At 35.3% G+C, this 26,594-nt stretch overlaps 1 protein-coding gene across 3 annotated transcripts in view; it reads left to right on the top strand.

Moving 5' to 3' along the window:
- Window positions 1-24,832, top strand: part of CCDC122 (coiled-coil domain containing 122) — a 43,604-nt gene extending 18,772 nt beyond the window's left edge. The window contains exons 3-7 of one of the 3 annotated variants that reach the window (XM_072617169.1): window positions 782-907; window positions 5,916-6,031; window positions 10,413-10,811; window positions 11,580-11,696; window positions 24,123-24,832. In XM_072617169.1, the coding sequence (XP_072473270.1) occupies window positions 5,918-6,031; window positions 10,413-10,811; window positions 11,580-11,696; window positions 24,123-24,272 (780 nt within the window). In that variant the 5' untranslated portion in view covers window positions 782-907; window positions 5,916-5,917 and the 3' untranslated portion in view covers window positions 24,273-24,832. Of the gene's footprint in view, window positions 1-781; window positions 908-5,896; window positions 6,032-10,412; window positions 10,812-11,579; window positions 11,697-15,306; window positions 15,393-24,122 lie in introns of those variants that run through there. The other 2 variants (XM_072617167.1, XM_072617170.1) reach the window with 2 other exon arrangements.
- The last annotated feature ends 1,762 nt before the right edge of the window (window positions 24,833-26,594 follow it).

The raw sequence follows: 26,594 nt of genomic DNA, 5'->3' as shown, positions 1-26,594 counted from the left end.
AACCTCTCATTTCCTCAAGCAGCTCGAGTTTTAAGCCTATAAATTGCTGAGTAGGTGTGGATCTAAATTAGCAGAAGTTTTCTCACTGGGAGTTTCTTTTATTAGCAAAAACACACATCTAGACACAAAACAAATATATGTATGTAAGACATTATTTATTTGGTCTACAAAAATTATGTTTGATAAATATCAAAATGGCAATACTTAGTGAATATATACATTCTTGGGAAACCTTTGTAGTAACTGCAGAGACCATCCAAAATCTGGGACTCACATTTTAGAAACCTATTGTTGTTATCATCATTATCATTTATGTAGCACTCTAAAGTTTGCAAAGTACTTTACGTTTATTGTCTCTGTCGATCCTTGCTACAAGCAACACCCCTGTGAGGTCTGCATTTTACAGATGAGAAGATAGTCTGAAAGAGGTTGAGTGACTTACTCAACTAATAAGCAGCTATCCTAAGTTATATACACATATACATAAACATATAAATACGTACGTGATCTATTGTCTACTATGGTATATCTCTATCTATCTATCCATCTGTCCATCTGTCTGTCTGTCTATCTATCTATCTATCTATCTATCTATCTATCTATCTATCTATCTATCTATCTATCTATCTATCTATGTGTTACTTTTTAAAAAAATCACTGAATTAGTCAGCACTGTTGAATCCCTTCAGGATTTTTGTTAACGTGGAATTCTAAGACCTTGACAACAGATGGCAGTATTTCTTTTTTTTAACCTTTTGATTTCCTCTTCATTTTTTTGTAGATTGTAGGGGCTGGTGACTTTGCACAGCCCTTCTTCACTTAAATCCAATTCATTTGCAAGTCATGGCATCACCTTCCTGATATCACAGTCCTCTTCAAGACAAATAACAAGGACAACAAGAAGATTGTAAGGAATGATTGAAATAAGTCTGATTTTTTTCTCAACAGCTATATATCTTTATGCATGCATTTATCTGGTGTGAATGTGCCACTGACTTGTTTAAATCCATCTTTCTTATTGTCAGCCTGTTTTCTTAAGCTTTTCTTTAGTTAGAGAGGATAGATAGAGAGGGGAGCAGCCTGTTGTTTTGTACACTATGGCAGGACCCTGAAGAGTCAGTCTATGCCCTTCAGTGGTTTACAGTTCAGTTTAAATGGGAAGTAAAAATGTAAGAGCTGAAGTCAAGAAACTTGGAGATAAGTGCAGTACAGTGAAAGGAACACTGGATTTGGAGTCAGAATTTGATTTTGAATTCTATTTACATCCATTAGAACCTAACTGTTTCCTTATTTGTTAAGTTAAATCAAAGAGGTGATCTAAAGCAAGGAACTATGGACTTGCTTTTTATATGTATTTTGATGACTCTAAATTTAATAGATTTCATTTGTAATCCTATATATTTTATATTATGCATTTGTTCTGAATTCTGAAAAGTCCAGAGACGTTGCCAAACTGCCAAAAGGATCAATGGCCCAAGAAAAGTTAAGAACAACTGGCATAGATGATTCATTCATCTTACAATTGGAGACATAGCCCATGGCTACATGAATCCCATTTTCCCAGTTGTGGTCTTGGCTTCATTAACACTGTGCTATTGCAAACACCTGAACTAATAAACAACAAATTATTTATATACACAAAAACAAAAGGAGTATGTAATAATGAGGTGAAAAGAAGAGATATTAGTTTTGGAGTGAGGTTAAAAGGAAAAGAGGAATATAAATTGACAGGGAAGAACCATCACAGTGATGGTGGGATGCTAACATAACCTTCAACATTTTCTGCATAACAATAATAACTTAAGAGATGTTTAGCTATATAATGAAGGGCTGGACTAAGGGATTCCTACAGCCTGTACCAAGCAAAGAGTCAGTGGGTTAGTAAAAAGCAGAATTTCCTCTTTATTTCCTGAGTGATTTATCTAATATTGATACATGTACATGCTACTGGGGATAGACCAATTTATTCTGTGTCAACTTTTTTTATCTCCCTACTTACTCCACAGAGATAAGCGGATTTTATAGCAAAAAGCAAAGTACTATTTTTAAACTACTAAATTTGAGGTAAAATGGAAATATCCTGTAGGATATTTGAAATTAGGATGAGAGTCAGATTGAAATCCACCTCTGATTCTGTCTAGCTGAGATGCTATCTGACCTGCTTGTCGATATAAACATCACAAATGATTAGGCTTCTTAAGAGTCAACCTAGAAGGGTGGAGACAAGATGTCAGAGTAGAAAGATGGACCTGCTCTAGCTCTCCCCTCATAGCCCTTAAAATACCTGTAAAAAATGACTCTAAACAGATTCTAGAGCAACAGAAGCCACGAAATGGCAGAGTGAGAGATTTCCAGCCCAAGAAAGCCTGGAAGGCGTACAGAAAAAGTCTATTGCACTGGGTTCAGAATGGAGTGCAGGCCAGGGTGGGCCATGCAGCATGGACAGGACTGGAGCAGGCTTCAGGGAGCTGAATTGCATGTAGCTGCTGCCATTTCCAGATTTCTCAATCCACAAATGCAAAAGACAGGTTCAAAGGTCAGTGAGAAAACCCTTTCAACTAGGTGAGAGGGGAGCAGCCACTGAGGCAGCAGTGTCCACTTTTGGAGCCCTTGACCTAAAGATCCTGGGAAAATCAAGCAGCTGATCTGGATCTCAGTCCTGAGAGATGGTCCTGGGGTGAGGAGGAGTGCTGGCATGGCATAACTGGTGGTACCTGGGGAGAGGGAATTCTACTCGTGGTTCCAGGGCAGAAAAGAGTGCTTGTGATTCCTCACAGACTAGACCGCAGGCCAGGAGAGGAGTAAACTCTTCTCTCTTTATTGTGCCACCTTCGAGGAAATAAGAACTTACAGGTCCCTAGAGATGTATCAGAGAACAGCTGTATAAAACCTCTGAAACCCAGGATAGTATACCCTCCACTTGAGAAAGGATTCAAAAGTCAAGTAACTGGCTGGGAAAATGCCCAAAAAGGGGAAAAAATAATACTACTGCTTTCTTGGTGAAAAGGTATTTTCCATCCTTTCAGATGAGGAAGAGCAAAGCATACAATCAGAGGAAGGCAGCAAGATCAAGGCTTTTATATCCAAAGCACCCCCCCCCCCCCCCCAGAAAATATGCAATGGCCTCAAACCATGGAAGAGTTCAGAAAGGATTTTGAAAATCAATAAGAGAGGTGGAGGAAAAATTGGGAAGAGAAATGAGAGAAATGCAAGAAAATCATGAAAAGCAAGTCAACAACTTGCTGAAAGAGACCCCAAAAATGCTAAAGAAAATAACATCTTTAGAAATAGACTAACCCAAATGGCAAAAGAGGTTCAAAAAGCCAGTGAAGAGAAGAATACTGTAAAAAGCAGAATTGTACACATGGAAAAGGAATTTCAAAAGTTCACTGAAGAAAATAGTTCTTAAAAAATTAGAATGGAGCAGATGGAAGCTAATGACTTTATGAGAAACAAAAAAATTATAAAACAAAACCAAAAGAATAAAAACAGAAGACAGTTGAAATATCTCATTGGAAAAACAACTGACCTGGAAAATAGATGGAGGAGAGACAATTTAAAAATTATTGGTCTACCTGAAAATCATGATTTAAAAAAAGAGCCTAGACATCTTCCAAGAAATTATTAAGGAAAACTACCCTGATATTCTAGAACCAGAGGGTAAAATAGAAATGGACAGAATTCACCAGCTATCTCCTGAAAGAGATCCTAAAAGGAAAACTCCTAGGAATATTGTAGCCAAATTCCAGAGTTCTCAGGTCAAGGAGAAAACATTGCAAGCAGCTGGAAAGAAACAATTCAATAAGAATAACACAGAATTTAGCAGCTTCTAGATTAAGGGATTGAAGGGCTTAGAATATGATGTTCCAGAGGTCAAAGGAGACAGAATTAAAACCAAGAATCACCTACCCAGCAAAACTGAGTATAATAGTTCAGGAGAAAAGAAATGGAATTTCAATGAAGTAGAAGACTTGCAAGCATTCTTATTGAAAAGACCAGAGCTGAATAGAAAATTTGACTTTCCAATATAAAAATCAGTAGAAACTTGAAAAGGTAAACAGAAAAGAAAAGCCTTAAGGAACTTATTGAAATTGAGCTGTTTACATTCCTACATGGAAAGATGTTATTTGTAACTCATAAGACCCTTTTCAGTATTAGCTTAGTTAGAGGGGATATATATTTATGTATGTATATATATATATATGTATGTATATACACATATATGTAAGTGTGTATGGGTATGTATGTATATGTATTATATAAGTATAGGTATGTATGGGTACATGGGTGTATGTGTATATACACATAAAGGGCACAGAGTGAGCAAAATATGAAGGGAGAATACCTAAAAAAAATAGAATTTACTGATGAGTAGAATGTAGTAGGAGTAAGAGAAAGGGAGAGGTAGAATGTAGCAAATCTTCTCACATAAAAGAAGCAAGAAAAAGTTTTTACAATGGAGGGGAAGAGGGGAGAAATGAAAGGAAATAATTGAGTCTTACTCTCATGGGATTTGGCTTAAGCAAGAAATAACACACACTCAATTGGATATGGAAATCTATTTTGCCCTACAGGAAGGCAGGGGAGAAGAGGACAGGAGAGGGAAGATAATAGAAGGGACAGAAAATTGGAGAAAGGGATAATCAGAAGCAAACATTATTGTGGGAGGACAGGTCAAGGAAGAGAATGGAATAAATGGAGGGCAGGATAGGACAGAGGAAAATGTGGTTAGTCTTTTGCAACATAACTATTATGGAAGTATTTTGCATGGCTACACCTGTATGACTTATATTGAATTGCTTGTTTTCTCAATGAGGATGGGTCAGCAGTGAGGATGGGAGAGAATATGGAGCTCAAAGCTTTAATAATGAATGTTAAAAATTGTTTTAGCATGCAACTGGAAAATAAGATGTACAGCCAATGGAGTATAGAAATCTATTTTGCCCTATAGGAAAATAGAGGGGAGGGCATGGAAGAAGGGGGTATGAGAAGGGAGGACAGACTGGAGGAAGGGGTAGATGAGCTGCATGCTGTCCTGGAGTGGGGAGAGATGGGGAGAAACTTTTGAATTCAAATTCTTGTGAAAGTGAATGTTGAGAACTGAAAAATAAGATATATATTTTTTAAAAAAGAAAGAAAATTAGGATGACCTTCAATAGGTTAAAATAGAGAAAATTTAAGGAATATCAGTCTAGAATTGTCAAATCAGTTAATTAAGGTGGAGCAGATAAGCTAGAGGACATGAAATGGGATACTGTAGAAGTAGAAGAAAAAGACTATGTGGGCTGAAATCTCCTCTTTGCCAACCAAGAGGGAATGGGAAGGAGAAGAGAACAGAACATAGTAAAGGAGCAGTTGTGGGAGTGCCAGGCCAGTGCCAAAGGCAAGAAATGGTCTTGAAACATGGGATATTTATGTCAAAAGCAACAGCAAAGTAGATAGAGGAGAGGATGTTAAATTTGACTCAGAGAAGGTTTGTATGGTGTTTAGAAAATAAATGCATGTGTTAAGACGTATATATAATGAAGGTATATCAACGTTAATTATAACGTGGCATCATTATATTACTGTAATTATAATACGTTTAGAAGTGTTCTGACAAAAAATAGGAAAATAATATCATGTTCAATGAGAAAACAGGTGGAATTGTGTCAGAAATCCGTGTGGAGAGTTCAGATTTTTTCAGTGTCCCGTAATTTCTTTTGGGTTCCACTATATTCACAGAAAGGAAGCTCATATACTTATGGTGAAAAAGAAACTTAGGAGCTTAGTAGAAAGAAAATACAATTCCTTAGCACATTTAATAGCAGTTAACATTTATATAATGCTTACTGTGAATTAGGTGCTGTGCTGTCTCATTTTATCATTTGTCTTTTAATCCCTAATTTCAAAATAGAGCTAATTCTTCTCTCCAGATATGGCTAAGAAAAACGATTCTTCATTTTCTGATGCTGTAAAGGAAGTTGTAGAGCAACAGCAATCCCAGACATCTGAAATAGAGAAAAACAAAAAAATTCTGTTCCACTTGCAGGTAATTTCATTCACTATACCTTTAATAAAATATTAAATGTATGTGAAACTTCCTCATTAACATAAGAGAAATGATTAAAGGTGATATAACATTTCATTTTTTTAGGAATGCTTTTTCAGCCATTCAATTGTACCTAAATTATATTTATATGAACATTCTAATCATGTGGGAAATGTGTCAATCTGTGCATAAAATTAATACAAAATATTTAAATGTTTTGTAACAACAGCCACTGAAGCAGCTAGTTGGCACAGTGGATAGAGTGGAAGACTTGGATCAGGAAGACCTGAGTTTGATCCCTTCATCAGACATTTACTAACTGTCTGACCACTTGATCTTTCTGTGCCTCTGTTTCCTCAAATGTAAAATGAGTATAATAATATCTACTTCCTAGATTTGTTGAGAAGATACATGTTAATGCTTTGAGAATGTTAAAGTGCTATTTAAATGCTAGCTATTAGACAACTCAGAGTTCACATTTGTGTATGTGTGTGTATGTGTGTGTGTGTGTGTGTGTGTGAGAATTCTTTGTTGTTCCTAAAATGCTTAACTTGGCTCACAGATTTTATTCAATATTTTCAAAATTATAGATCACTAGTGACTCTTAATCTGAATGGAGCCTGGTGGCTTGCCTTCATCTTTGGACATGAAACAGTTAATTGTGTTCACTGCCTATACTTCCTCAGTACTTTACAGTCTGGCTTTTGGCCCTAAAAACTCAACTGAAACTCCTCTCTCCAAAATTACCAGTGCTATTTTGATCACCAAGACTATAGGTCTTTTCTCAATACTCATCCTTCTTGATCTGAGTGTTTCAGTTGACCCTGTTAATAGCCTCTCCTGCTAGATAGTCTTTCCTTTCCATGTCTTTGTGACACAGCTTTCCTCTTCTGGTTTGCCTTCAGTCTAGGTGGTTACGCCCTCTCAGACTCCTTTCCTGAGTCATTGTCCACATCATACCTCATACTACAAAGTTCTAGATGGAGTTCTCTTATCTTCTCTCTCTTTTTTTTTCTAAGGAAACTTATCAGCTCCCATGGATTTAACTATCACCTTTATGTATATAGTTTCTGGATCTATATATTTAGCCCAGTTCTCTCTCCTAAGCTTCATTCAGTCCCTGTTTAACTCAATTATTGTTTCCAGTTTTCAATTGTATCTTAACCGTCATGACTCCACTTGGTTTTCTTTCCAAAGATACTGGAGTGGCCATTTCCTTCTCCAGCTCATTTTGTCGATGAGGAATTGAGGTGAACAGGATTGAGTGACTTGTTCAAGGTCACAGCGCTATTAGGTATCTGAGGTCAGATTTGAACTCACAAAGATGAGTCTTCCTGATTTCAGGTCTGGCGTTCTATCCACTGTGGTGCCTGCCTAACTGTCCCTTAAACTTAATACTGTTTCTCTCAAACTGAAATCTTTATCTTTCTCCTTAATCCTTTCTTCTTCAGACTTCTTTATTTCTAATAAAGGCACAACCATTCTTCCAGGTCTCAGGTTTGTTATTTTGTCCTTATTCTTGACTCCCAGTTCTCCCTCACCCACATACTCAGTCAGTTACCAAATCTTGCCATTCCTACTTTCACAACATCTCTCACATTTGATCCATTTTCTCTCTCCATACTTCTACCATCTTAGTTTAGGCCCTCCTCCCCTCTTGCAGACTCTTACAGTGACCTCATTTGTTTTCCCAGCATCAAGTCACTCATGCTTCTAGTCTGTTCTACACACTGCTGCCAAAGTATTTTTCTCTAAGTGCAGATCTGACCATGTGACTCAAACAACTCTTGTGACTTCCTATTGATTCTAAGATAAAATATAAACTCTGTGGTTTTGCTTTTAAAGCATTGCACACTTGACCCTACTCTACCTTTCTGACTTCGTTGTACACTATTCCTCCTCTCACATTCTGCAGCCTACCCACATTGACCTCTCTGTTCCTCATTCACAGCGTTGCATATTTTTATCCTCATACCTTTGCCCTGGCTGTCTCCCTTGTCTGGAATGTACTTCCTCCTTACCTCTACCTCATAATATCCCTCTTTTCCTTTAAGACACAGCTCTAGATTCTGAATGAAGCCTTTCCTGATCTTTCCTGATTCTCCCAGCTGTTAGTGCCATCCTTTCCATAATACCTTGTATTAACTATTTTATGAGTTATGTGTGTAAACTTATATTTATAATACATGTTTTTTATATGTATTTGTCTCCTTCACTGAAATGTTAAGTGCATTATGAATAGTTATCATTTCATTCTTTGTACTTTTATCCCTAGCACTTAACAGTTCCTGGTACACAGTAGATGCTTAATACATAGTTGTTGACTTGTTGGTTGATTGATATGAAAGCACTGAAGAAGATTACAATTCATGGGTTTGACTAAAAAGACAAATATATAAGAAACAAAATGTTTTAAACTCTTTATACAGAAGGATTTTTATTTAATTTTCAGCTGTAGCTACCACTAAAATTGCTGTCCGTTTTCAAGTTACCACAATAAGATTTGTAGCAAACTCAGATTTTTACTATTTAAAATGAGTGACCCTGTACACTGTTGCTAGCTCCTAGAGTTCTCTATTTAAGCCTCATTCAAGTTAGAAGCTTCAGAGTGTTCATAAGGTAATTCTTCTTTGCTTTTTCTTATTATGGTAAAAAAAAAAAAAAACAATAACAGCAAACCTAAGGAATAGAATATTGTGAAGTTTCAGTTTTAAAGATGCTTCTTCATTATGATTTCATCAGTGATTTTATCCTTTCAGCATGATAGTGTGGTGTAATAGACTTTGAGTCCTGTCTTTGCACCTAACTATTTGTGTAATCTTGGCAGAGGAGATCCTCTCAACTGGCCTCTCTTTCCTTATTCACAGAAAGAGAGGATTAGAATGTATGAACCCTAAGGCCCCTTCCAGCTCTAAATCCAGGATTCCATGACCACAGATTATAATCCTTCCAATATTCTATAAACTGTTGTTATAGCTCATTACAGGATGGTCAACTTTATGGTTATTAGCTTTTCTGAATTTAGAGTAGGCTGGTCTTTGGAGAGCAGACACACAGACTATCCCAGAATTCCTAGGCCCAAGGCTTTTTAGCCTCATGGGACCTTTCAGAGCCTGAATTTCACTAGTATAGTCTTCACAAACACAGGCTCAGTTCCACGTCATGTTAAGTCATTGGAGGAAGACTTTGGTGGAAAGATCTTCAAGAATTAGATTTTAACTTGAAAATATATTACCACCACCATTACCACTTTCAACAACAACAATGAAGAATCCTATGCATTTATATAATGCCTATAATTTTCAAATTTTTTTTTAACATATCCTGACACTTAACTGCTCCGCTGTCTAAACTGCAGTAGCTTAGGCATGTTTATAGACTGCCTGATTCATATACTTGGGGTATGTAGGTAGCACAGTAGATACAGTTCTTGTCCTGGAATCAAGAAGACTCCTCCTCATGAGTTCAAATCTATTCTCAGACATTTACTAGCTGTGTCACCCTGAGCAAGTCACTTAGCACCGTTTACCTCAATTCCTCATCTACAAAATGAGCAAACTGCTCCAGTATTTTTGCCAAGAAAACCCCAAAATGGGATCAGGAAGTGTTGGACACATCTGAAACAACTCGATGATAACAGTTCATATGCTTGGATATGGCCCTCAAGAACAATTTAATTGAAACTATTCCTTAGCAAGTGATTTTTTTCCTTTCTTAGCATAGTTTGATGTCAAAGTATCAGCTGTGATATGGCATTGATATTAGCATGACAGCATATTTTTTGTTTAATTACTAGACTTTTCTGTCATGTAACAGTAAAAATATGTTCCATTTTTAAACCACTTTCACACATTTATCTTGTGTAATCCTAACAATAGCTCTACAAAATAAGACTGTATAAGTAAGTAAACCTGTTCTATATAGGAGAAAAATGAAATTCAAGAGTTAAAAATCTTCTTCATGGTCTCTTGGCTAGGACTAGGCTCCAAGTCTTTCAGTACATAATCCAGAGCTCTTTCCACTTTACCACACCCACAGTCTCTTTGTATTACTTCTGTTATTCCACAGTTATGCTTATTAGCTCAAATTTTTAAATATTTTATCAAAATAAAATGTTAGGACAAAATAATAAAAGCCACATAGCTAGAAGTAAATGAAAATTATAGAAAATAGCATTCCAAGTTCTATAAGAAATTTTTAAAAATCACTCTGAAATTTGATTGTATTTTTCATTTTCTTATACATTGGTTTTTCTAAATCTGAGAAATAGATATTTTTCAGATTAAGTGACTTCCCTACATGTATTATGCATCAAAACAATGACTTTCCTCTGATGTTGAATATCATGAATTAATAATGATAATGTTGAACTATATTACAGAATGAAGTCCGTGAGTTTGAGAAACAAATAGGATCTGTCATAGCAAAGACCAAAGAAACAGAAAAGCTCATTTATCAACAAGAAAGTGAAATAGAAAAAACCAAGCTTCATTGTGGAAGCCTAGAGGCTCAAATCAAATCCTTACATGCAGAAAATGTAAAGCTCAAATTTTCCATAGAAACATCACAAGAACAGTTTGAAGAGCGCCAGATGAGAAATAATGCATATGATGAGAAAATAAGAATATATAAAGAAAGTATTGCTGAGGCAGAAAATAAATGGTCATTTATGATTGAACTCCATCAGAAAAAAGAACAAATTAAACAATTAATGACAAAGAAAAAGAAACTGATCCATGATCTCCAAAATCCAGAAGGAAACATGATGAAACAAGCCCAGGTTTGAAATATTCTTTTTTGGACCTCATCTTTTTTATCATTTTTTTTTCAGTGCTATATAATACATTAGTTAGCAAGGGAGGGAGTGTTGACTCAGAATTAAGCAGTAGAGCTACTTGTTAAACTGTTTAAACTAGATTCATAAGCTTCTCCGTTGACTTTTATAACTTTTTTCAACTTTGTAAAGCATTTAAAATGAGTGACAACAGTGCCAAATGTGTGGAAGCATAACTGAAAAATGAAATAAAATTAGATTTATAAAAATATATAGGAAAAACATCCTGTGAGCAATTAATCCATTTATGATTAAAAATTGTGATTCAAAGAAATGCTCAAGCACTTGGCTCCAGACTGATAGATCTTAACCAACTCAAATCTATTTAATATGTCTAATGCTGATTTGGAAATAATATAAATTAATGATTATACCGTAAGCTGTTTTCTTCTTTTGCCTGCTGTTCTTTAAAGACCGGGAGCTACAAACTTTAGGATGTCAGTCATTTCTTAGTGCTGTTACTGGGCAATAGCCACCATGACTACCACTTATCTTTGCATCTTATTTCCATTTGATTCTTGGTTCTGTTTCAGAATCTATGGGGTTTTGACTAAGTTTCTAATTTTAGTTGTGTAGAATAGAAATATTTAAATGATGCTTAACAGCTTCTAGGTAATGTTTTTTTTTTTAAATCACAGTGATAACTCTGTCTTGGATTTTATGTACTAGTACCCATCTTCTATTCACCCATGTACTTTCATTTTTTATATATAGGAAGAAATTATGAATCTAAAAGATAAAATTGTAACTGTAGAGGCATCTATCTCCACACAAACTGATTTACTTGAGGAAGAGAAGAAGGTACATGAAAAACTGATCAAAGAAATAGAGGTAAGTTTTAGATATTTGAGTTAATTTTTTAAAATCTCAGTTCTATATAACATAATTTAAATACAGTTGTCAGTTTTCCATTCTAGTGAAGGCAGAGGAGTTAGTAATCTGAGATTTAAAAACAAATTTTAATCTAAATTTATTTGTTGGATTTTGAAATGTGGCCAGGAAATTCTGCTTTTGCAAAACTTCTTCACAGAAGGTGTGCTGGCCCTGCTCATTTTTACTACCATGGTCTGTTTAAGTTGTTTATTGAGGATGCATACAGCTGCTCTTTTACCACAGAATAGTGGAGATGTATTGTGTTCTGTTAGAACTGGGAGGAACCTTAGAGCAGACAATGTTCTATACAAAGGAATCCTTGGACATCATCTGATCAGCACTAGGGTAAGAAAATGCCAAATGTCCAACCAAAACGCAGCATCCTTAATCAGAAATGTCTAGGGGAAAGAATCTGAACTGATGATATTTCTTACAGACCTTTAGTTGAGAGCTGGAGAAGCCAGTCTCATAATGCCATACATACATTCAGCCTTCTTTCTCAAATTTGTCATGGACAGGATTCTAAACCAAGTTTATCTCCCTAAGACATAGTCATATAGTATGAGATAATCCCTCAGAGATAGGATTTGAATCCTGCTTACACCACTTATTACCTTTTGGTCAAGTCATTTAACCCCACAGGAACTCAGTTTCCTTGTTTGATAAGTTACAAGGTCGAACTTAGTGACCTCTAAGTTCCCTTTTAGCCCTAAATCTGTGATCCTTTTGTCTTCCTTTTCACATAAGTGTGTCACACACCAAAGCCTTTTGATGCCTTTCCCTTAAAAAATAAGTTTTGTCAGCCTACTTTTATTCCCGTTGATACTGCAAGATCTGTTTTTTAGGCTTGTTAAGGTTTGAGGTAGAACCTTAGGCATGATAGGTTCTAAAATATTGAGGGAAAACTGAAATTTGAGACATTGAGGAAAGCCCAGCAACAAAAGCAAAGGGAAAATGGGTATGTCTCACAAAGGAAAATCTCTGAGGGATTAGGCAACTGACACTACAAATACGTAAGCCTCCGAGGCCATGAGCATGTGGGAATTGGCATAGTAGACTCATTCATTAATATTGTTCATTTCGGAGTATTACCCATGTCTGGACTCCTGAAAAGACTGTTCTGTGATTTCATGCTTATGTTTATGAAAAACAAGTGGTAGTTATCATATTTTCAGAGCTTTTAAGAAGATTTGTTTTTTCATCAGTATAAGTCCTCCATCAGTGCTCTCTACCTTAGTAAATGAAAAGAATCAGAACTGATGGTATTTCTTTTAGGCCTTTAGTTGAGAGCCAGAGAAGCCAATCCTATAATGCCGTACATGCATTCAGCTTTCTTTCTCAAATCTGTCCTGGACAGGATTCTAAACCAAGTTTTTCTTCCCAAGACATCATCATTTCTACCTCCACTACACCTCTTGTATCCGTTCGCTTCTCCCTGTTCACACTGCTGTCACCCTGATGCAGGCTCATATCTTCACTCCTAGAATATTGCAGTAGCTTGAAGCTGGTCTCCCTGCTTCAAGTCTCTCCTCACTTAGTTTTCAGAATGATCTTCCTAAGCACAAATCTGACCTTCAGGGTCAAATATTAAGTCAGGGGCTTTAAAGTCCCTTTCTTCTTACACTTTACTCTCCTCGTATTTTACAGTTGGGTCACAATTGCCTTCTTTCTGTTCCTCACACATGACACTCTATCTCCTGACTATCTTTTTGCTGGCTTCCCCCTATGGCTCTTTATTTTTAGGTCCTAGCTTCCTTAGATTCCTTCAAGACTTAGCGCCCCCCCCCCTCCCCCCGCACCAGAGACCTCACTCTAAGATCGCTGCCTATTTATTTACACTGTATATCAGGTATGTGCAGAATTCTTTGCATGTTGTCTCCTTTATTAGAAGCTGAATTCCTTGAGGGCAGGGAACATGTGTTTTACCTTTCTTTGTATCCCCAGCATTACTAAGCTCCTGGAACACAGTAAACACTTAATGCTTGTTGACTGCTACTTCATTTCCAGGAATGGTAGTAGATATGATTACTAGTCCCACAGTAAAAGATATAACAGCAGCTTGGGGGTCTGGATCAAGCCAGAAATGGTAAAGGGTTACCCATCAGAATAAATGATTTTTGAAATTCTTTCTTAAAAGTTCATTACTCCTTGGCCACCCTTTTGTTGATGAGTCTTTCTGAATTTAGTAAGGTAGGCCCCTAGACAACTGAAGTACATTTGTTGCCTGGTCCATGCAGCTTAGAAGGAACAGACAAGATTTGTGTTCTACTAACAAAGTTTTTGAAAAGCTCAAGAATATCTCCATGCCACAAGGAGACATGGTGGACTTTAAAGGAAGAATAATCATTGTATTTTTTTTAATAGAGCATATAAAGCTTCAAGTAGGACTGAATTTTATAGTAGTATGTTACCACAAAGCTTAGTGACAATTCATGTTCAGATGATTATAGGAGGAAATTTAGAATATAGAAAAAATAGATTAAAAATAAAATCTACAGTGAAACTGCAAACCTGAAAATAATGTATCTTAAAAGTATTAATTTAGAAATAGATTATTGTTTCTAACTTATTGCATCTAATTTAGAACACTATCAAGGTACAGACTGAATGGTCTTATACTGTATCCCATGAGTATAATTTATATTTCACTGAGAATAAAAATAAAAATACTTTTCTGGGCAAGATTAATATACTTAGATGTTAAATCTTCTATTTTAAAGGTTCATATCTATTTCAGTGGCATTGATGTTTAGTCTTAGACAGAAGTATGGATGAATCTGAGACTTTCATTTTTTTATCACTTCAGCAGATAACTTCCTGCACTGAAAATTAATGAACTGTTTCAAAGCCTTATAACAGCCAGTTTTGTCAAGAATATCTTTTCCATTATAATTTTAGGTTTATTACCTTTAATACATTTTAAAGTAGTTCTGTGTTAACACTACCATAATATTAGAGTTGAAAAAAATAAAACTTAAAAAATTAGATGCTGCACGATTAAGTTATAAAAGCAAAGATGAATATATTTGATGTGATATATATATGATATTATATAATCATCATCATAGTAGCTTGAAAACATTAATTTTTCTCGTGTCTGAAGAATTGCAGTAAACAAGTATTCCACTTGAAATAGCAGTGTTCTTGGAAGGATATATGTTTCAAAGGTAAAATAATTTTGCATCGCCCATTATACCTTTTGCTTCTTAGTAAGACACTTCATGGTATGGTGGAAAGGACACTGAACCCAAGTCCAGTTTCCAAAATCCAGATTCCAAAATCAAGCAACAAGCGTTTATTAAGTATCGGTTGTATGCCACAATCAGGTAATATATGAGTTTGAATCACACCTCATATAATTACCAGGTGTTTTTTCTAGTTGTTTTGCCATGGCTAAGTAATTTATTCTCTCTGAGCCTTTGTTTTCACATCTATAAAATGTGGTAAATAATAACTCCCAAGGTTGTTGTGAAACTCAAATAAGACAATGTACATAAAAAGCTTTTTTAACCTTAAAGTGCCACATTACAGTGGGCTATTATTAATTCTGCTCCTTTTGCATTTCTAGCCTTCATGAAACTTCTGCTCAGATGCCTCACTGTAAAAGTGACACCAAGTACTTGAATCAGTTGATCAACAAGCACTCACAAAAGGGCCAGTTACATCCAAAAATTGAGGTAGAGGTTCTACCAGTGGAGCCTAAAGTCCAGAAGATTTTACCAAACTCTAAAAATTTGACACACCATATGTCCAGTGACATATAATGTGTATGCCATTCAAGGACCAGTAAATTGCTCAGAGAGGCTAAAGAACAAAAAGCTTGGGTACCAGGTGATCAGTATTTTTGGCTATGGTAATGAATAAAAGAATGACTCCTAAGCCTGAGAGGTGTTGGTTCTGCTTAAGTGGAGAGAGTAGCTGCACTAAAGAAATTATAGATTTATTCAAATACTGTACTCCTATATCCAGGGCCTTCATGCAGTATTAGGCCTTTGCTTGGATTACAGAACTGGCACATTTCAGTTTTTAATGCTTTCAAATGTTTTACACTTTGCAAGCTTTACTTTTATGCTTTCTGTATTAATATGTCTAGGGTAGAACTAATTCAGGTTATTTGTATCTAGCAAAATTTTTTTGCTAATAAATTATTTTAATTTTTTTAATGTAGGTCTATATGAAGCAAACAGTTAAAAATAAACTGTCTCATTTCATATATCTTGGGAAAAGTTAATTTAGATAAACCTAGTTTGGACAACAAATAAGGAGAAATACAAAAAAAAAATTTTTTTAAAGCCAAGCACACAAATGTCCATAAAATGACTTTCAGTAGGTAAAAATAGTATTTGCCAAAGCCATGGATTTGGAGCAAAAAAGGCGGGTATTAAAAGAGACTTTAATAGATAAGGATAAGGAAGCAGGCAGAAATTTGTGATAAAAGGCTATATACAAACGATTTTTGCCTATATTGTATAGAATTCTGAATTCCATTACTTGAAAGGACTAGGGAAATTGGAGAACATTCGTTAACTCTAAGCTCCTAGAGTTCAAGAGAGTATATTTAACCTATTTTGTACAATATAAGCACTTGATAAATGTATTCTTTTAGGACAGGTACAAAAGTGACTAAAAATTTGAAAAATAATACTTATTTTACACAAAGAAAAAGCTATCAAAGTGATTCAAAGTATATGAAGATTTTAAGTATTTTCAGAAAGTGGAGTGGTAGTATGGCATAATAGTTGGAGAACAGGCATTGGCTCCAGGAAGACCTGGTTCCAAGGCCCACCTTCCCAATACTGACTATGAAACTCAGCTTCTTAACTTCTCACTGTCCAAGTCACTCTAATACTCTTAAGTTGTAGAAAAGATGTAGATTGGGCCTGGTAGAAAAAGTAGAGTTTTTCCCTTGGAGCTCACTACTCCAGTGAAGTCACAAGTCTAGCCAAAATCAGAAAACAGAAGCTGGGGATCAAATATTTTCTGCTAAAAGTAGAGACAAGAAGAAACAATGATGATTTTTTAAAGATGTACATACTACACATTTCACAAGTTCTCCTATCCTAAATCTTCCTTTTACTACCCTGTGGGTAGATATTTTTAATCTACATTTTAAAAAAGAAATGTTCACAGTGTCGTAGCTCTGGAGCTGGGAGAGACCTGAGATGTCATCTCGTCCAACCCCTTCTTCTGCAGACGAAGAGACTGGGATGTAGGGAGCTTACAGGACTCCCCAGGGTCATACAAGTCAGTCATACAAGATCAGACACAGTGTTTGATCCAAGTCCTCTGGTCTCTAATCCATAGCTTATAAGTAATAGAGCTGCTGGTGGGTCAGCCTGCCACAAATCACTCCCCACTCCAGTCCATCCTCCATTCAGCTGCTGAAGCTCAGATCCCACCATGTCACCTCTATACTCACTAAACTCCAGAGGCTGCTGTTACCTCCAGGATTAAATACAGAATCCTCTCTTTGACTTTTATATCCCTTTATAATCAACCCCCCAATCCCCCACTTTGCGATTCTTCACACACACACACACACACACACACACACACACACACTCACACACACTCACACACACACTCACACTCACTCACTCACTCCCCCCCTCCCCCCTCTCATACTCTTCAATTCAGAAGAATTGAAGCTGTTTCACATCTTTCGACTGCAGGCACTTTCTCTGTCTATCCCCTATACAGAAGGGAATGTTCTGCCTCCTTATCCCTACATAGTTTGTCTGTCTTCAAGTCCCAGCTAAAATCCCACCTTCTACCAGAAGCCTTTTCCGGTACTAATTAATTCTAGTGCCCTTCCTCTGTTAATTGTATTCCATTTATCCTGTATGTAGCAAGTGCATATATATACATTTGCTTATTGTCTCCCTCCATTAGACTATGTACTGCTTGAGGGCAGGGACTGGCTTTTGCCTTTTTTTTTTGTATTGCTGGGTGCTTTAAGTGCAATGCTTAGCTTACTAAATGTTTACTCTTAAACCTAGTTCTCTTTCCATTACTTTATGATGCATATAAAGAGTTAATTAAGGTTATTTAAAAAAAAAATTAAAATGGGTTAGTAAAATAAAGTTTAAAGCCTACAGCTAATATGGAAATATATTTTGTATGACTTCATATGTAGAATAAATATCTTATTTCTTGCTTTCTTAACAGTTAGAGGGAACTAAAAATAAAATAATAAAATTAAGAAGAAAAAACATTTAAAGCCTCCCTTTTAAAGAGAGAGTCTAATTTAAACTAAATTTAAATTTAATTGAGACCACTGAGGTCAGCCAGTTATAAACCATGCTTAGACAAAAAGTTTTACTAGACTAGAGCATCATATTACTGCTGTGTTGGTTCTACCGGTGATCCTTCACTGCCTGTTTAGTTCAAGAAGCTGCTGTTGATGTTAACCCACCCATACCCAGGATACAAAATTATATATTTCAGAGAGCTCTACCTCCCACATCATCATCATGATCCACGTTTAAGTATGTTTTTGTGTAATAGATTAGATCAACTTTCAAATTCCCCACTAACCGTAGGATCCTATTCTTTCATTTGTTTAACAGTTAATGTCCTTTAAATAACCAGTACTAACATCAGGGGACTTGAGTTTCTCTCTTCAAGTCTCTGAGAACAGACTGTGATTTATCCCACACTACTTGGCTTTTTTATTTTAATCCCAAGTATATGTGGTGCATGCATATTCTCAAAAGATACCATAGAAGTAGTAGACAACATGTGGAAAATAATTATTTAACATTTTTAACAAGCTTGAAAGCAAAACTGCTGTTTGAAATCATTTTTTCCTTAGAAATCTGTGAAAATGATAAACAGTTACAGATTTTAATTATTATCACTAGCTTGTTTGATGTAATTTATGGGACAAGAATTGTTGGACCCAGCTTCGGTAAACCTCCTGAATTCATTATAATAACAAAATAATAGACTTTTAGAATCCAGAATAACCTCAGAGTTCATCAGTTCCTTATTTTAAAGAAGTAGCAGCTGAGGCTTATGACTTATACAAGGTCACCCAGGTAATTTGTCACAGACAAGACGAGTACTGCACTTTCAGGGCAGTGTTTTTTTGTTTTCTACTTTACTATATCACAGTATCACCTTATCCCTTTCCTATGTATATGTGTATGTACGTAAAATCATACTATACATACTTCTGTTTATCAGTTCTTTCTCTGAAGGTGGATAGCATCTTCCTTCATAGGTCCTTTGTAGTTAATTTGATTATTTATAATTTATAATAGCTTAGTCATTCTTTGAACAATATTGCTATTACTATAAAAAAGATTCTCTTGGTTCTGCTTATTTCACTCCTCGTTATTTCATGTGAAGCTTTCCATGTTCTAAAACCAATGTGCTTATCATTTCTCACAACACAGTAGTATTCCATCACAATCATATATCACAAATTATTTGTGCATCCCTTCAATTTCTAGTTCTTTGTCACCATAAATAGAGGTGCTATAAATATGTTAGGTTCTTCTCCTTTTTCTCCGATCACCTTGGGAAACAAACCTAATAGTGTTATTGCTAGATCAAAGAATACACAGTTTTATAACTTTTTGTACATAATTCCAGATTGCTGTCCAAAATGGTTGGATCATTTCACAGTTCCACCAACAGTGTATCAGTGTCCCATTTTTTCTACATCCTTTCCAACATTTGTTATTTTCCTCTTCTCTCATTTAGGCCAATCTAAAAGTTGTGAGATGATCTTTAGGAAGGTTGTTTAAATTTCCATTTCTCTAATCAATAGTGATTCAGAGGTCACAACCCACTATTTAAGAAATTCTGAAGGGGTTGCAAGTGGAAACCATTTAAGAAGCCCTGATTTATAGCATTTTTTATGTGACCTTATATAGTTTCATTTTTTTATCCCCAAATTGTCTATTAATATCCTTTGACCATTTATCAATTGGGAAATGACTCATATTCTTATAAATTTGACAAAGTTCTCTATATATTTGAGATATGAGAACTTTACCCAAGAAATTGTTAATAACATTTTTTCTCAATTTTTTTGTTTTCCTTCTAATCTTGGCTACATTGCTTTTATTTGTACAAAACTTTTTCATTTAATGTAATCAAATGATCCATTTTGCGTCTCACAATGCTCCCTATCTCTTGTTCGTTTACAAATTCTCCTATTCATGTTTTTCTTTTTTTCTTTTTTCTTTTTTTTTTTTTATTTTGTAATGTTTAACAATCACTGCCATACAATTGTGATTTTATCCCCCCCACCTACCCCCCACTCCCCCCCTCCCTCCCCATGACTGCATACAATTCTGTATAGATTCTACATATACTTTCCTATTGAGTATATTTTCACTATAGTCATGCTATGTAGTCAGACTAAGATAAATGAAAGAAATCGTATAACAAATCAGAACATGATACACAAACACATACACATACACAAACATGATCTGCTACAATATGTGAGTGACTTCCATATTTCTCTCTCTGAGTGTGGCAGGCATTTTGCCTTGAGATCCTCCATTGGAATTTTTTTTTTTTTTTTTGGTAAGAAGTTCTTGTGTTATTACAAAAATCTAAGTCTACCAGAAAAAAACTCTCACACACTGTGGTTGTTGCTGTGCATAAAGTTCTCCTGGTTCTGCTCCTTTCACTCAGCATCAGGTCATATAAGTCCTTCCAGGCCTCTCTGAAGTCTTCTTGTTCATCATTTCTTATGGCACAATAGTACTCCATTACATTCATATACCATAATTTATTCAGCCATTCCCCAATTGATGGACATCCCCTTGGCTTCCAGTTTTTGGCAACTACATAGAGTGCTGCTATAAATATTTTTGTACATGTGGGACCCTTTCCCATTTTTATGATCTCTTGGGGATACAGTCCTAGTAGTGATATTGCTGGGTCAAAGGGTATGCACATTTTTGTAGCCCTTTGGGCATAGTTCCAAATTGCTCTCCAGAATGGTTGGATGCGCTCGCAGCTCCACCAACAATGCTATTCATGTTTTTCTAATTTACTTATGATATCTCCCATTATATCTAGGCCATGTATCCATTGTGACCTTATTTCGGTAAATGGTATAAGATATTGGTCTACACCTAGTTTCTGCTGAACTGCTTTCCAGTTTTCCCAACAATTTTTTTTTACCAAATGGTAAATTCTTATTCCAAAAGCTTAAATCTCTATATTTGTCAAACAAAAGATTACTATAATCATTTACTGCTGTGTAGTGTATGCCTGTTCTGTTTCACTAATTCACCTTTCTGCTTCTTAGCCAGTATCAGATAGTTTTGATAATTATTTCTTTATAATACAGTTTAAGATCTGGTACTGCTCAGTCTCCTTCCTTTACATTTTTTTTCATTAATTCCTTTGATATTCTTGACTTATTGTTCTTCCAAATGAATTTTCTTCTTATTTTTTTCTAGCTCAATCAACAATATTTTGGGTAATTTAATTGGGATGGCATTGAACAAGTAGATTAGGTAGAATTGTCATTTTTATTGTATTGGCTCTGTGAATGAAAAATTAATATTTCTCCACTATTTAAATCTGACCTTTTTTTGTATAAAAAGTATCTTATAATTATCTTTGTGTAATTAAAAATTAATATTTCTCCACTATTTAAATCTGACCTTTTTTGTATAAAAAGTGTCTTATAATTATCTTTGTGTAATTCCTGGCTTTGTCTTGGTGGTATTCTCCTAGGTATTTTATGCTGTCTTGTCCTATAATTGTTCATGTTTTTTTCTGTGAATTTTTGTATTCTTTTTATCTGTGTTAATCATCTCTGCTTTAGCCTTTACATTTCTTGAAATACAAACTGTCTAGTGTTTCCTGTATATCTTCCCATAGGATATTGGGGTGGAGCTTTGAATACAGTACCTCACTCAACTCCTAATATACGTGCATGCATACATACATACATACATAACATATACATGTGTATAAGCATACATTCATACATGTATATTAACTAGGAAGATTACGTTAAGATTTATATGATATACTGTGTAAAATATATGTATGTAAACTATAGATACATAGAAACATCCATATAGGCTTATATTATATATGTATATATACAGCTATCTATATCTTAATTAGGATGATTAAGTGATTATAGCCAGGCAGCTTGTAAGATCAAGGACATTTCATCCCTCCCAGTTTCTGGGTGGAGATTATAAACAGAGAAACAGAGTAAGTTGCAGTGTTAAGCCATAAAGCCCATTGATTTATAGCATAAGCATTTTAGCTGTACTGGAGATGGAATGATATGTAGAAGGAACATCAAGTAAGCCAATTTGGCTGGACCACAGAAAGCAGGAAGGGAAATGATATCCAAGCTTATAAACACAGTTACCCAGTTTATGTTCGGAATGTTCCCCATGCTTACAATGCATTTCCTTGTCAACTCGACCTCCTAGAATTCCTTTTTTCCTTCATAGCTGATCTACAGAGTCATTTCCTGTATGTGGCCTTTCCTGATCTCCCCATATTTTTCCCCATACTTTTTTTCTTAGAGAACCCTAAAAGTTCTCTAAGGTTAGAGTCTTAAAGCTCTAGTTTAAAGTTAGAGCCTCTCTAAGGTTCTGGGTTACAGACAAGGGCCCACCTTTTCTGAGGAAGCTTCTTATCCCAATGAAATCATAGCTCTAGTTCCTGTCTCTGTCCTGCTGTGTGCCAGGCACTGCTAAGTGCTAGAGATATAAAGGAAAAGTGAAAAAAGTCCCTGCCATCCATGAAGGATCAACATAAACAACATGCACGATAAATACAGAGGACGTGTTCCCCGGGAAGGGAACCTTAGAAGAAATGATATTAACATCTGGCGGGCTGAGAAAGGCCTTCTAGAGGTGGTGACACTTGAGCTGAGTTGTAAAGGAAGCCAGGGCCTCTACAAGTTGGAGGCTGGTAGGGAGATGATTCAAGGCAGTGGAACAGTATGAATGCAGGGGATGAAATGTTATATGTGAGAGCAAGACAGGAGGCTGATACAACTAGATTACAAAGAGAGGGTGGCAGGAGAGTCAAGTGTTAAGAATACTGGAAAAGCAGACAGGGGCTAGCTTTGGAAGAACTTTAAATATCAGAAGACTTTATATTTGATCCTGGTGGTAAGAGAAAGTCAAGGAAGTTTACTGAGTGGGCAGGTTAAACTGTGCCTATGCTATAGTTCAATCAAACCACTGTCAACCTTGTCCAATCCTATTCATTTTCAAGGCTGAAATAAAATTCTGCCTCCTCTGAGATTACTTTTATGATCACTGGAATCTAAAGGATTACTTATTGCCTGTATTACCTTGTGTTATTATCTTTTCATGTCTAATCTTATATCCCAGCTAGAGTGCAAGCCCTTGTAAATAGAGATTATGTCATATATTTTAAATCCTCCAAAGTAACTAGCATGGTGTCTTACACATAATAGAGATACTCAATAAATATTTGTCAATTTGAGCTTTATTTGTCTTATTTAAGGTGTAATTAGTTTATTATTTTCTTATAAAAACCAAATAGATCCTCATCTTTCTGACCTGTCCGGCTTTAATATTAACCTTCCCATAAGAAAGAAACAGACTAGGCATCATCCAGGTTCTTTTAAGAATATAATTCTGTGAATAACTGCATAAAAGGAATATTCAGCTCTTTTAACCTATAACATTAATGGATATACATGTGCTTTGAGAGGTAGAGAAAGCTAGATAAATGGAAGCTGTTTTTTTTTACTTTATTATCATCACCTCCATTTTTCAAGCATCCTTCAGTCTCCGGCTTTCCTACATAAAACAAAACTGTAGTCTTGACTAGTAATAACATCTGTCATTTACACAGCATGTTAATGTTTGTGGGGCAGCTAGGTGGCGCAGTTGATAGAGCGCCATGCCTGAAATCAAGAAGATTCACTCATCCTCCTGAGTACAAATGTGACCTCAGACACTTCCTAACTGTGTGACCTTGGGCAAGTCACTTAACCCTGTTTGTCTCAGTTTCCTCATTGATGAAGTGAGCTAAAGGAGGTAACAAACCACTCCAGTATCTCTGCCAAGAAAACCCCAAATAGGGTCACAAAGAGTCAGACAAAACTGAAAAACAACTGAACAACAACAAATTAATGTTTGCAAAATATTTTTCTACATATTATTTAATTTCATAACAGTCCTGTGAATAAATACTACAGGTGTATTCCCATTTTACAAATGAGGCCACACAGCTAGGAAACAGCACAGGGAGAATTCAAGCCTCACTCTCAATCCTATACTAATTTACCCTACATGACAATACTTCCTAATTATTGCTAAGACTTTCCCTTGAGTAAGCCTTTTATGTCCATATTTATTTTTTGTTATAAATCCTATTAAACTGCACTCTTTGTTTCAATAGGTGCAAAATAAAAGGTATGGTGCTGTTTTAAAGCGCCTATGCTGTCAGGTGAACAAGCTTCAGGCAAACAGAAGACAATGGCAATGGAATATTCAGCAGATGGAAAAAACTGTGGAGGAACTAAGGAGATGTATAGGAATGAGAGAATAAAGCAGTACTCTAGCAAAGTGGAGAATACAGGTGACAGCGTACGTCATCCTTGGCATACAGTAAAATAATTTGGGAAATAAACCTTTGGATCAGTGACTAGTAGGATCTATCTAATTCTTTCTTCTCTTTTGGTTTCATTTAGCACCAACAAACTGTAAAATGTTTGGCAAGAAAATAATACTTCTGAATTTACGATAATTTCAATTTTAATGCATTTTAAACCTAATACTTTAGAGAGAAAACAAGTATCTATTTCAAACTGTGTTAGAACTTGCTTTCTAGACATCCATTTTAGCAGTAGTCCATAACAAGGATAGGTGCATTAATTTCATTATTACAGGTTCCAAAAAATGTAACATTTTTATTTTGTCCAATAGGTGGCAATTTAGTACCATTTTAATCATTTGCTTTGTTGTAGAGTGGAAATGAAGTAATGTAGATGTGGTTAAAAAAATTAATTGTGTTTTCCAGTGTATATCTTCTACATTTGTTTTAAAATAGCATATATTTTTATTCCATTAATGCAATAAAAATCAGTTTTTAATGTCACCAAAAACAAACATATAAGATAGTGCCAATTTATTTGTATTAACCAATTTTTCTCCGTCATAGAAAGGTAAATAAGTATCATGGTAGTTTAAAATGAATTTTAATTTACCACTTTGAATGGAAAGATTAAAAAGGCATTTTATTACATATATGCTGATTATATGCCAGGCACAATGCTAAGCACTGGGAATAAAAATGTAAAATACAGTCCTTAAGGACTTTACATTCTAATATGGGGAGACAATACATGTACTGTTTTCCAGTAGAAAATAGAATCCTTCCTCTCCTCTTTGTACTGTTTCATCCCTCAAGTCAAATACATTTTAGTTTTTACGTGTAAAACCACATATTCGAAGATTTCTTTTACAAAGATATCATTTGTGGGATTTCTTGATTTAAAAGGGAAAATGAAGTAGATATCTATTTCTTTCATTGCATATAACTTCCATCATACCTGAGAGCTAATGAGATCATTTGAAACCAGATATTTCTGTCTTAGTCCTGTGATTAACATGTATTGACCCATTTCCCAAAGAATGAAATGTAGGAGAAAACAACACAAGTTGGGCTACATTAAGGAGAAAGAGCTGGGAACCTTGCTAAAAAGAAATCTGAGTTGTAGGAAAAATGAGGGGGATATAAGACAGTCAAGAAAAGAGCAAAGAATTTACATAGTAAGTGAATTGCCAAAAAGTAGAAGACACCATAACTTAAAAAATTAAGGAAGCCTAAGTAATAGAAGAATAGACAACAGGTAGAGATGTGTAGTTTTCTATGTTTAAATTTTTACTATCAACCTTATTTCCTCCTACTTTATGTTGCATTTTCCGTAGCTGCCAATAAACCATCTCATACTTGTCTGCTTATATCACATGCTTAGCGTTTTCCCACACATGAAAAACTGAACACAAATAGAAATATTATGCTATATCTAGCCACTTGGAATTTTTAATTTAAAATATTTCTATATATTTGGTATAACTATTCTATAAATGCTAAATATTAATTTTAATGTTTATATAGCAATTTCAAGTTGATAGAAAAATACATATATGCACATATATGTATGTATATATACATACACATATGCATGTGTGTATATATACATATGTGTGTGTGTGTATGTATATATATATATATATATAATTATCTCACTAAACTTCAAATATTATCAATATGGTTTTACTTCCATAAGGAGAAACTAACTTCTCCAAGTAGAAATATAAGAAGGCAGTATGCTGAGTCAGGAAATTCAATTTTAACCAGTGATTTTTGACACTTCTTTACCTTTGTGACCATTGAAAAATCATTTAACTACTCTGAGCCTCATTTTCTTCATCTTTAAAATGGAGTTAATGTGGTGGTCATTAGCCATCTCACAGTACTGTTGTGAGAAAAGTGCTTTGTAAATTTCAAAATGATATATAAATGCATTGTTATCAAGTGTCCCTACCAGGATATAGGCCCAGAACTGGGGTCCAGTTCCCAGAAAAAATCTTCCCTACTTCATGCCTCATTATAGAGGTGACTCATAATTTTCAAAGGCCATAGCAGTTGTGTGTTTGTGTGTATGTGTTTGGGTGTGTGACCTGAGTGATAGCCCAACCAAATTCAAACAGACATTGTCACGTTGGCAGTAGAAGGATCAATTTTTCAGTCCCAGCTCCTCTCAAAGGTCATCTGCAAAGACAAAGGGGTTGCAGTTTGTTCTGGTGAAGAGAGTACCCACAACAGTGAGCCTGTAGAAGGATGAACGTTAGCCTTATGCATGCT

This window comes from Notamacropus eugenii, chromosome 6 (genome assembly GCF_028372415.1).
Source record: "Notamacropus eugenii isolate mMacEug1 chromosome 6, mMacEug1.pri_v2, whole genome shotgun sequence".
Classification (NCBI taxonomy): Eukaryota; Metazoa; Chordata; class Mammalia; order Diprotodontia; family Macropodidae; genus Notamacropus; species Notamacropus eugenii.
The sequence above is the reverse complement of the archived record's forward strand: the minus strand, read 5'-3'. Positions and strand labels throughout refer to the sequence as shown.